The following is a 13,252-nucleotide window of genomic DNA, read 5'->3' as shown; positions in this document are numbered from 1 at the left end:
AAAAATTTTAGAGAAGTTTGTAAGTAATCCTAAAGTGTCTAACACAACACTGTAAACAAAAATGGACATTTCAAAACAGTCAGCATTTCTCAGGATTAGACAGACAAATATCTGCTTTGATTTGCACAGTTCAGTCCAGCATTCTGCTGGTGCTGCTTGACACCCTGTCCCCCACCCTCCCCACACAGGAACTGTCTTCCACATCCATTCTGCCAGGTTTTTTGAGTCCATATGTTCATGACTGGACTTTTAATCTTACTTTTATTTCCTGACAGAAAAAAAGAGCAATAATCTCTCAGTGAAGTGCAATTTTCCTCATTATTTAGATGTCTAAACATTCTCCCAATTCCCATCTACATAATGGAAACTAACAAGGTAAGCACCATCAGTCCGTGTAATTGTATGCAAAACTTGTAACAGCTCATCCCAACAGGAAGAAATGTCTGGAGAGATACCAGAAATCAAAGTTACAGCTTTAACACACACACACACCCACAAAAGAGGGAACAAGAGAGACTGTTCTGTAATATTCTACTTAGCAGGCATTATGAAGCTTGCAGTGAAACACATAAAGCCATTACAAAGTTAATATAAAGAATCACAGGTGACTGACTTATGAAAAACATTCTCAGAGAGTGAACATGAACTTCTATGTAAACATTACACATATTTATGTCTGACTGTGCAGCTACACACACAGTAGATGGAAGAAATAATATTCTACATGGCAATATAAATCACTAGACATTAACTACTTACTGTTAAGAGCCATAATATTGTCTGTTCCTGGATGATGGAAGTTTATTCCCATACGCCCTGCAATATAAGTAAAAGCTATTTTCAATGTTTTTATTTCAAAACTGAATTAAATTCATTACTATGAAAAATTTCTAAAGGGAATGAACAGTCAGGGTAGCTGAATCATCTATCTATTGACAACTTCCCAAGAATACACATTTAAAATACTTAACACCACTGTACCTTCAGTATTATGTACTTAAAACATAAAAAATGAAACAATTGTTTTAATACATTCTTATATCAATACATTATGCTTACCCTTTCAAAACAAGGCCTCAAGTTCAGCCTTGCTGCAGTTACATCATTTATAGTTGGCTTCCAATAACGAGTACAGTATTACAGAACTCCATTTAATTGGTAAAAATAAATCATTATTTTTCAGACTACATGCAGCACCATTAGCTTTCAAGTTACCAGATAGTTGGAGAGGGAGTTCTTATCCTGGTTTTGCATTCTTCCCTAAGAATCTCCCATCACCTACCATTTGAGATAAGACACTGGGTTGGAAGGAATATTGTTCTCAAGCAGTACATTCATACGTACTTTGAAAAACAGATATTCTTGACCTAAAGGAGACTCAGTCCAGAGAAACCTACTTTTACTGTTAGAGCCAAAAGTAAGCAAACAGCAGCAGTGCTGTTCAGATTCGTTTTGGATGCTTTTTAACTGAGCTGAAGTATTAAACCTCATCCTGAAGATACTTTGGCATAGGACTTTTTAAATTAAACCACCCAAGAAAATCTGAAAGCTGTAATTTGTATTGGTCCTTACTTGGGAGAAGATGTAAAAGGAAAATTATGGTCACATAAAAATTTATTTCAATTAAGTATTCTAAGTAATTTCATGTATATAATGCAACTCCATTTCATAGGCTTCTCCTGTCTCTAAGTCTGTTGCTAAGTTTGGGAGCTAAGGAAGAGGTCACTTTACATTTCTTCACTACATGGACACTCAAATATGGGTGCTCAAGATTCACTGATCACACTGAAAAACCAATATAATGGTTATGTTCCTGTACTTCTGCAAACCCAAATTTTAACAAACTCTGGCAAAGCAGAACTAAAGCCAATCCTCTCCAACATTTTTAGTTCCTATTGATAATTAAAACTTTCTATTTCCAGTCACAGAAACTGCTGTGCTGTATTGAATATTCTTTCTGAACAGATGCAACATGAAGTTTCAATATACTTCTGAAACTAAGTCAGAAGCAGGTTAAGAAAAGTAAATTAATCTTTTTTTCACACTGAAGTTTTCTCCTTCTTTTAGAAAAAAATGTCACCACAATAAGGCTATGAAGCAAAGAGCACCTCCAGAAAGAAGTGAGGAACAAGGTAAATAGAATTTCCATTTTTACTTTCCAACTCCCTGAGCAAAGCTTCTTAAAGAGATGATCTTCATTAACCACTTCACATTTCCTAATTACAGACATAATTCTCCTATACATATTTTCACATTAATCTGGCACTGCAGAAACATTAAAGCTGCTATTATTTCATTTAGTATAACCTTTGCTAAAATACTTCAGACATCTCCAGATGAACATTAATCCCCTTTTCCTTACCAGTATATTAATGAGTGTGAGGTTACAGGTATTACTTGTAAAGAGAAAAGGTGTCTGTACTAATTTGTACTTTAAAATTAATACTTGGAATAGAAGGGGAAAAAAAATCCCAATTATGAAAAAATAGAGTAAAATTTGAATGCATAATGCTTGGATGGCTCCTTCTCTTTTCCTTTGCTAAAGCTGAAATTCCGCTGTTCGACCAACTTCAGAAATAGAATCCTATCTGTGACATCTGGGTTTGGTTTTTTCCTCCCTCCAGGCTGTCACTGGACCAGGTGCTGCTTGTGTGAAATTTTGTCACCTGCCCTTGGCCTGCTATTTTTAAACAGTTCTTGTCAGCTATCTTTTAAGAGGAGCAGAAAATACAGAGCAGCACAGGCAGAAGGACATGTTCTCCCACTGAGCTAAGCCAGCGTGCAGGATAATTCTGTACATCTTCAGAGCTCCCTCGTGCAACTCTACAGAAAGAGATTAATGGAATCCTTTCAAAACACACCTGTACTAAAAGCATTCAAAAGAGACTGGCAATATACCAATCATGAGACAACAAATTAATTATGAACAATTATACAGCCTTTCATATTGGTTATAATGTTTTAATATTTTGTTGTTTGAAGCAAATTATTCAATTGAAAAAAGAGGCCATCTGTAGATTACAAAACTGCATAATTTTCTACGGAACAACAAGAGAACATAGAAAGGAAATGATAATTTTTTAATTTAAAGGTGCAATGTAGAACTGTGAAACGTAATTAAGAATATGTACTTTCAAAGACCTATTTAGATGAAACACATAAATGAAAACTGGAAAACAATCAATTTTAGGAAAAACACATGTATGTTACCTGAACATTCAGGAAATCTATATAAGCACATATTTCTAATTATAGTTATAAAACAAAATCTCTAGATAAAGGGGTCACTTTTCAATAGTACACTGAACAGAAACATAGGGAAGTTAAGAGCACAGAAGTTATGGATTCCAGCAGTTCAGTGAAATCATTAATAGGAACCCTTCCAGTAACAACACCCCCAGTAAATGTATTCAGTGTACATCTGCCATTTTCAGTCTGCCTCTCTTGGTTTCATAACTATTTACTGAGTGTATTTTCAATTACATGCTTTTATAACATACACTTAGAGTACTGCAGTTAGGCTACAACAATAATCACTCTTCCATGTCTTTTCAATTCCTAGTTTAGAAAGAAAAAAAATCTAGCTGTATACTTCCTGCTCTTCAAACACTTCAGAGCATGAATGAAGGCTTGATGATTTTTGTATAGCCCAGGCTGCACTGTTGCTTATCTTACATTGTTAAATTTCCTAAATTATCTCTCCTAACATTTGGAAAGACTTTTCTAGCTGGACTGCCTGGGTGCCCTGCTGCATGTGCAATATCATACTTTGTCATGGCAGAGAGCCCAATTCCTTTTTAGAGCACATCAAGTCTGTGAATCCTCTCTTCTGCATTGTACTGCAAATGAGATAGTAAATAAATTTAACTTTACCTTGTTCTTTGTAGAGGTGCATACTGGTCTTGAATGAATTCTGAAATCTTTGTAACAACTTAAGGAAGTATACCCTTCCCCCATATGAATCTTTCTTCATTCTTTTACAAATAAACTTTTTTTAATTATCTAGATAATTTTGAGTTACATGATCAGTTTTGAGAAATAATTCTGTTCCAGAAATAGTAAAAATGAGCATCAGAGAGTTTTACCACTACTGCATTTCTTCTTTTCTTCATTTTCTCTTCCTAAGTGCTTTATGGTATTTTGAACTTGTGTAACCCTAATCAGCACCTGGATACGAACACTCACATAGTGAAGGGCTTTTAAGATTACAGTTACCTATTCTAACCTTACTTATGTCACAATCAACATTCCAAGAAACAATGTTCATTGCTTATATATGGAGTAAAACTTTTTGCCCTATTATACCTCATGATTTGCACTAGATTGACCACTTATACCAATTCAGCAATAAGTATTTGGCATAAGATTTGTTAGAAAATAGCAAAGTTGGTCTGCTTTTGACCTGTCCTGAACTTTCTGGGAATGAGAACTTCCTCTCACATAATTCTTAAGATCACTGTTGATATCAATTACAATTTATGACTATATAATTCTGTTACAAGGTCAAATGAAACTGGCAACAGGACTAGGTCTGCTTTATTTCTCTAGTAATAATACTTCCTTTTTGACTCTTATCTTTTCTGTCATTTCCAAGTTACTGCCAACAAAAAGGCACTAAAATCCAGCAATATTTATTTGAATAGATAGGTAGCAAGTGGGGTAAGGTAAAATTTAGACACAGAAGAGTGCAAAAACCAGAATATTACCCCAAACATGTGAAGTAAATTATTAATCTGACTGCCATGTATTTGGGAGCCCAGATAACAGCACAACCCACAATTCCCCACAGCCTCTCCCATTTCCCCACACCTCCAGCTCAGCCAGTAGTGTGTGCTCCAGGATTCACAATGGCCACAGAGCATGAAGCATGTGTGCACATACAGGAATTTTAACAGTTTTTACCTGAGTAGACCTTCAACCATTGTCTCTCCTTTTCCCCCAAACTACAGATACTTGAAGGTATGCTACATAAACAGACATACCCAAGACAATTTCGACACCAAGAATGTTGTAAGCAAAGGTCCACATAAAAAAATATATAAAAATAAGAGGTATCTCTCTGAAGAAGTTTATTGACTTTATTCTCTCCCCTCTTTTTTTAATGTATATTTTCCATTTGTTCACACCCATAATTTAAACACCCACACATAGAGATCTTTAAAAAAATTAAAATACTGAGCAGAACAAAAGTACTATTGTTTGCCAGAAGGGAAATATGAAGAACTATTACTGTGTTCACATGTATATACTTTAACTGTGCAAAAACATATTGTGGCAATGTGAAGAGAAGTGTATAATTATCAGCTATGAATATCAGTAATAAAAGTTCTTCCTATCACTGACTAAGCAGATATATCCTATCAGTGGGAAAAACAAAACAGTACAAAATAAAACAGCATACACATTACAGTGAAATGCAGACTTTATAAGTAAATTACATTTCTTCAATAAAACATAGCTGTCTTGCACGTATTTAAGTAGTGCAACATTTTTAGCTTGAAAACAGCTATATTTTCTAGATAATAGTACTTTGAAAACAAGACTTGAACTCAAAGTTAAATTTTGCATTACTTATAAGTGGTAGACAAGTATCTGTACACATATGCTCATTCTACACGAAGTTCTAGAACTGTATTCAAAAGAGCAATATTGGCATTTTTCATTGATGTGTTTGGGAGGACTAAAATAAAAAAGTATCAAAGCAGACTTCACCATTAGCAATCTATACTAAAATATACAAAACTGTCAAAACAGTAGCAAAGTGAGAAAGGGAAAAAAGCACAACAGCTTTAGGTCTTTGTGAGGCCAGTCTTCACTAGCACAATGAAAAGAGGGAAATAAAGAGAAGGAAAATTTGGTATCTCTATAACCACTTCTTAAACTAAACAAAGCAAACAAAAAAACCCACCACTCCTGACCAAACAGATTCAGCAGGTCAAAAACAAGGACACGCTGTTTGCCAGCAGCAAATTGGGAAGTATGACCATACTACAGGATCATTGCAAAAGGCACTTATTTAATTTAAAAATATGAACCATTTAATGACCTTATTCTGTCCTGAGAAAAAATATTAAAGAGGATTTTTAAAAATAAGCAGAGTTTCAAATGGAAAAGCAGCATACTCTTTCCTTCAAAAGGATTAGCATGAGTGGCCTAATTTTAAACACAAATACACATGCAAACACATCTGTCTGCTCACTCTGTTTTTCATGAGCATCTACAGAAAGGGGTCTGATGAGCATTGAGATTTTGGGAAATGCTGGAACACTGCACTTTTTTCCTAAAGAAAGTGTTGCAAAAAGCTCCAGCAGTGTAGCACCATTGCTAGCACTGAGATGACAACATTTGTTCTATTTGCATGACCTTTGTGTTCAGCTGCCAACTGCAAACACAAATATGATCCATTCACCTTCACTTTTCCTAGGTCATGTGGCAAACTTAGTGCTTTGCTTACAAAAAGCTTAGGAACACTTACAGCTGAACAAAATGAGGTGGCATGTACTGAAATGAATGGAAATCAAACTGGAAAAGTGAAGGACCATTTTGTGGAACAGAATCCAACAGTCTTAAGTTGCATATAATCTTCAAACACTTGGCTGTCAAAAATGTGAGTAATTTAAATGTAAACAAGAAATCCTAAATTTTGCTGAGTTTTCATATGACCTGACAGAGTCTTTACAAAAGTTATGAAGCAGTAACCCAGTAACTTCAGTTTTGTGTTTCACAAATAAATGAGTGACATTAAGTACTGAAAATCAAGATAAAAAGTTTCCCCACAGTTGCTATTTCTGCCTGTGAACTGTTGTACATTTATATTCAACATTTTGATCTCTACTGAAATATTGTGATACAATCAACACATGCTTTGTGTATCTCTCTACAGTATGATATACATTAAAATTAGGTATATTAAAGCCCACTCTTGAAATCTCCCTGTACACGTGTTGTCTCCAATTATTTGTATTTGAAGCTGCGTCACACTTCTTTTAAAAAAACCCATAATTTTTGTTAGGTGGAGATTTGTAAATGACAAAGTTTGTTTCTGTTCTGATTTAGAATGAAAAAGCAAATATTACTGTTATCTAGTGTAACAGTAAATTTAAAAGAAATGCTTTGAAGGACATGATTTCTTTCCTCAGTTTTATACTTAGTTTCATGACCTGTCAGTAGCACATGTGCACAGCATATGATCTAACACAGCTGAAATATTTTATTTAATTATTTAAAAATAGAACAAAGGCAGCTGCTAGTTACTTCTGATCAAAATATTTTTTATAGATCAGAATACCTCTGTTTGTGTTGTAATGCAATAGTTTGACATGGATAAACATATTGCAACAGTGACATATTACACCAGAGACAGGAGACACTTTTATGTAGGATAGAAATGTTCTGGTCAGTGATAAGTGGCATCTACCCATAGCCATTCTGATAATTTACTTTTGCCCTACACCTTTAGGTCAAAGCAGAATGTAAATAAAGAAGGTTATAAAATACTGCAAGTATAACCTTTCCTCATTAAAGCAAAACTGTGTGTCACATACTTTTGTAGTGTACAACATATTTTATTGGCCATTCAGAAAATAAACAAGACTGTTCAGGAAAAACATCTTAGGAGATTCTGCACATTTCTGTCAAAGAGGCCTCGTTATGACTGACATGGGGAACAGCCAGATACCCTGGGCTGTACACTGCAATTTGTCAATAACCAAGCAAAGCTTAACAATTCCTTTACTCAGCTTCTTCCCTCTTTTTTTCCTCCTTTTGAAAGAAGGAAAGTATTTATGACTATTGACTGAAAGAAAAGAAAAATGTTGAAGCTGGTCTTCTTGATGGTAGAGAAAGCAGGTAGGAAAGTCTGCCAAAAGGTCTTGGGACAAACAAAAATGAGGATTCCTTTTCAATTAATTTACATTCCTTAAATCTGAAAGCACGAAAATGGCAAATGACTTTTAAAGTTGCACAGTTCCCAAACTATGAGGACAGAAAGCCAGGAACACGCAGAAGGGTTCCCCTATCTGGTAGGAAAAGCTGAGAAAAAGAAATCAGTTTTAGAAACAAAACAAGAGATGACACTGAGCATCTTCTCCCAAGACTGGGCTCATGATAAAATGCAACTTAGATGGATATGCTGGTAATTTAGGTCCAGAAATCTCAGAGCTAGATTTCAAATCTCTTTTACAGCAAGAAATTCACAAAAAGAACTGAGTGATTGAGTGACCCTGGCTGTCCTCGCTGGAGAGCACCCAACCAGCCTGCCAATCAGACTGGCTCAATGTGAGTAACTCAGCATTGCAGGAGTGAGGATCAGATCATTTCTGCTGCACCAATAATCTGTCAGACTTGCTCTGCTCCACACTTGAAAGCAACAAAAAAGTCCCTCCCCAAAAAATGTCACTTAATCACATGTCTTCTCAAGGTCAAGTGGATCATGCTTTAAAAGAAGTGATCTGCTTTGGTGACCTTGAAATAAATGCAGTTTCCATGGCCTACAGGACAAAGCCTGACCATACCTCAGACTGAGAGAAGGGTGTGAATGAAGCTTCAGTGACCACAAACAAGAGACTCTCTCACCTTGAGCTTCTCCATTGCCTCCTCTGAACCAAAGAGAGCATGAGGAACTCAGACCCCAAAACAAGAACAAAATAACCCAGAAGCATTTCAATTTGGTCTTCCCATCAGAATCTGTTATGGTTAATCCTCCCACTCACATTCTAATCGAGAGCTCTCACTCCATACCCAAGAGAATTTTTTTTTGTTCCAAGTATTTGCTGGGACATGAAGGGCATACATGCCAAGAACGACGATGTTCCAAGCAAAGTTTCAAACTTCAGATAAACTGCTTGCAATATTTTACTCATTAATACATATACAGACAGTACTTCTAAAAATAAGTATTTGCTGCCAGCAGCAGGGTAAAATGATCTGAAACAAGGACCTGTTTCAGGCTCCGTAACATGCACTGGGGGCCCCAAGAAATATACAGTTTTTCTAGAATCAAATCTTCCTGTATTTTCAAAATCAGAGGATTTTGGTACTCACCTTTTTCATACTTTCACTTAAAAATTTGGATGGTAAATGTATGGGAAACTGACCTGTAAGTGCTGCTAGCTGTGACTGATCGAGAAAAAAAGGCTCATTTACCAAAAGAAGAATGATTTTAAAAAGTCATTTGAAAACCATTTCATTGCTTTTATCTTATATTGGGATTTTTGTACCTACAGAAGAAATAGGGCACAAACCTAAGAGAGGACAATCAAATGCAAGAGGAAGTAAGGATTTAAAGGGACTAAACTGTTTACTATGAAAGACAGAGTTGGTAAAATGAAGAGGAACTAGCTCAGACAGTTGGTTAAGTTAATAATATTCCAGAAATTTCACACAAGAGGCCTTCACATGGGCTTGTCTACAAGGAACTAAAAAAATTAAGCTGAAGTACATAACTAATAGATTAAAAAAGCTTCAAGGTGAAAATAAATGAAAATTTGGCAATGACTTAAGAGCAAGCCAAAGCAAGCAAAACTGATCACTCACTTTCTGAATGTGCTAACAGACTAAAATGTACTGCTACCTTAAGGGGCAGAGTCAGAGGAGTGTAGAATAAATAAGAAAAAGCAAGTGAATTTATAAGACAACAAAGTGAAATGTGAGGAAGGTGCAGAGAAGGACAGCAGCTGAAAACCTTCTGCACCTTTGTAGAGAAAAAGTAGTGAGAAAACATTCAAGACCAATTTTCACAGAAAAAGAAACAGCAAAGATACAGTAAGAAAGTGATGTCAGGACTGAATAAATTTTTGCAGAAGAATGGTTTTCAGGAAAAGGATTCAGCTAAAATAGTAACAAAGATCTGTTTAACACAGAGGAAAGCAACACCTCTTGCAAGGGAGAATGAACATGCCCTGTAAGAGCTGCTCCTATGAATATTCCCAGTCACACTGCAGTGTGAAAACAGGAGCAGGGAAAGTGCACACGAGGCCAGGGCAAGGCTGGGGGCTGGCAAAGTCAGCCCTGTACTTAGATGGAAGAGAAAAAAGAAACACAGGGAAAGCAACAGTATCACTGGGGGAAAAACCCATAGGCAGAGACACAGGGATGTAACTAATAGAAAAACAGACTTCTCCAACAGCTGCTGACTGGAAGTGAGCTCATTGGCAAGGGAAGAAGGCCAAAATGGGTGAGAAACACTGAATGAGAAAATTAAATAATTAGAAAGAGCACACCCTGTCTGAGACAGAAGCCCTCATTAGAGCAAAAGTAAAGCTAATGGTCCCATTGTCAAATCAAAAGATCAATTTAAATTTTACAATATCCAACTTCAATAATTAATAGCCAGTCCAACTTCTAACCCCATCTTTTTTTTTTTCACACTAAGATTCATGTAGAAATTCATTCTTAAAATTTAGTTTCTATTTGTATATGTAAATAAATACTGAAAAATCCCATAAAAATCATGAGTTTTAGCTAAATTACAATGTATCTAACAAGATAAAATAAATAGTTAACTGTATTTACTAGCAATTTGAATTTTATTTAATGTTCTAATGCCAGCCACATGAAACATATATCCAGGAGAAATGTCAATTTTGTTGAGCATGGTTATTTAAGTTCAACTTTAACCCTTATTTCAGAGGGTTATGATCAGAATAGACATGAGACTGTATTCCCTGCCATTTTAGACAGATGAATAATGGTTAAAGACACATGAAGCCTATGGCACAGCAAATTTCAAGATAACAGTGGTGAAGAAGCCAGTTTGTTTGGCTTGTGAATAAAACCTGTACCCAGAAGAGATGGCAAAAAAGGCCCAATACTTTTGACCAAGAAAAAATATTTTTACAATGGAGAGGAGGGTAAATGAGGCAGTAATGACATCAAAAACCACGTATATTAGCATAGGAAGTGCTATACACAACTAAAGTTCTTCTTTGTGTTCTGACTTCTTAGTATTTGGGAATCATTTCTTGTTCAATACTTCTTTGGTATATGGCTTACAACTATCCTCAGTCTTATAAGTCAGCAAGAATGCATATCAGCAAGAATGTGTACCTATTTTTAAACATAACCAGTGAAAGATAAAGACAAAGGAGGGTGCAGGTTGATCAGGAATTCAATGAAATGCTGCCACACCTTCTACTATACTATCAGCCAAGTATTTCAAATGGTTTCATCCCTAATGCCAACACCTGGTAGAACAAACAGAGTTTAACAGCATAAATAATCAAAACTTTCCCAGCACTTAACAACAGCTAATATCTTTTGGCTCCCCCTAACAATCTGAAATCCAAATTAAGATAAATTTGTTTAAAAGAAACCTAAAATAACTATGGAGATTAACCTTGATACAGTGGTTTGTTTAGGAGCAGTGCATTCTAGCTGATAATCCACACTTTAGTATAACCTTTGAAAAAGATGTTGAACACAACAATTGGACTCCAGTTGCATGAAACATTTTTTGAAGTGACTGCAGCAAGAGATCTTGCTCTACAATTTGTTGATACAAAATCCCATGTTTCAGATATGCCAGTCAGATAATACTATGATTGTACATTTAGAATAAATGGATACACATTTCACCTTATCTTCCTAGTAGAGAAGTTTATCTTAAGATGGGAAAACAGAAATTTCACAAAACTGGAAACTCATTCATCAATAAAAAGTTTATAGAAATACTGAAAAGCTGATTTTTGTTTAAACACCAAGCAAGCATGGACATATGAATATTCCTAACCTGTAAAATGATTCCTCCACATTATATCAGCGAAACTCATTGGTGGGCCACTGGGAGGGTAGTGTTTACCTTTCAGAGGCTCATGATCAGTCCTTATCATATCCATTAAGGAATTTTCCAAAGAGTGCAAGTTAAAAGTGTCATAGGGCCTATTCCGGTCCTAGAAGAAAGGGGGAAAAAAGGAAGAAAAGACAAGTGTTATTGAAAAATTTAATTTTCCAACATAGGCTCATCTCTTGTTATATAAATTCCAGCATCCAAGTCTAGATGACAGAATTTGACAGAACTTTTTATAAGAAAAAAATGTATAAATATGTCTACAGTTGTTTAAAATTATACGCTTCATTTTGCAACTGCTGTTTTCATCAGTACAGCTATGCAGAGGCTTTTAAGTATTTCTAAAAATATACATACAATCAACTGCTAATTCTAAATATTGTCATTTAAATAAGAACTTAGAAATAAAGCAGTATTAATGCTTACACTGGAGACATGAAATCGTTTCAGAGATACTTGGTTTACAGCTTCATCATCTGCTTTCTGTCACTGTGCTACCTTAATATCACAGCAGAAGCAAGCAACGCTCAAGACACCAGCAGACACCTTTGTGCCAGAAAGTACCAATTAATTCTTCAAATGTCTAACATTAACCTGATGGGTTTAAGGAAAGTACACTAGGTGCAAGAAAAAATAGAGGCAAGCTAGGATAACACTTCCACTGAAGGGCACTCAAAAACCTGAGCAAGGGCTGGTCTTTATTGTTTGAACCTCCTATTTTTAATTCACTGTAGTTCTGCTTCTGCTTTTGGTAAGTAAAAGGGAAAAAGAAAAGAAAAACAAAACTCAGAATCAATCTTCAGCAGGCCTACTAGAACAACCAGTTGCAATAAAAAAAAAGGGGGTGTTGTATACTATATTATGCTACAGCTGATAATGAGTGGTATAACATCCTACCCTGCAAACTGAAACCTTTATTGTAATATGCTCCCACAATTCCTGGAACAATGCTTTTCACATGCTGGTTACTATAAATATTCTTGCTTGCAAAACTAGTATTTAAAATCCTCAGAGAAAAAGCAGTATTCATAGAAAAGGTAATAAAATTCTGTCTTAATAAATATTATTTCTCTTGAACCATCTTGTTCTTAGGTTGTCTTTAAATAGAACGAAAGGAGAGAATGGAGTTCACTGGTATAAATTAAGCTTTCTTTTAATATTCCTGTTCTGGAATTAAAATAAATACACATCATTAAAAACTTGCTGTTCCAGAAAACTCTGAAATATAGATAATCTTACTGTCAAAAATCTCATGTTACCATAGTGCCTACTCTAAACTGAACACACATTTTCCCTTATCCAACATGCTAATGTATTTTCTATAAGTGGACTACCATTATTTTCTATACACATTTATTTAATCTATTGAGCATTTCTGGCAGTCAAACACAATGTTCAAAGAATAATACTTTATTTCTGTTAGAAGCTATACTAAGTACTGAAGTTCAAATTAGCTCACTCATTTTC

At 35.2% G+C, this 13,252-nt stretch overlaps 1 protein-coding gene across 4 annotated transcripts in view; it reads right to left on the bottom strand.

The window, feature by feature from the left end:
* Nucleotides 1–13,252, bottom strand: part of CPEB3 (cytoplasmic polyadenylation element binding protein 3) — a 78,525-nt gene that overhangs the window by 38,680 nt on the left and 26,593 nt on the right. For 3 of the 4 annotated variants that reach the window (XM_059851656.1, XM_059851655.1, XM_059851660.1), the window contains exons 3-4: nucleotides 11,729–11,888; nucleotides 760–816 (exon numbers count right to left, since the gene is read on the bottom strand). In XM_059851656.1, the coding sequence (XP_059707639.1) occupies nucleotides 760–816; nucleotides 11,729–11,888 (217 nt within the window). The remainder of the gene's footprint in view (nucleotides 1–759; nucleotides 817–11,728; nucleotides 11,889–13,252) is intronic. The other variant, XM_059851659.1, reaches the window with a different exon arrangement.

This window comes from Haemorhous mexicanus, chromosome 7 (genome assembly GCF_027477595.1).
Source record: "Haemorhous mexicanus isolate bHaeMex1 chromosome 7, bHaeMex1.pri, whole genome shotgun sequence".
NCBI classification, from domain to species: Eukaryota; Metazoa; Chordata; class Aves; order Passeriformes; family Fringillidae; genus Haemorhous; species Haemorhous mexicanus.
This window is presented reverse-complemented; position numbering and strand designations above follow the sequence as displayed.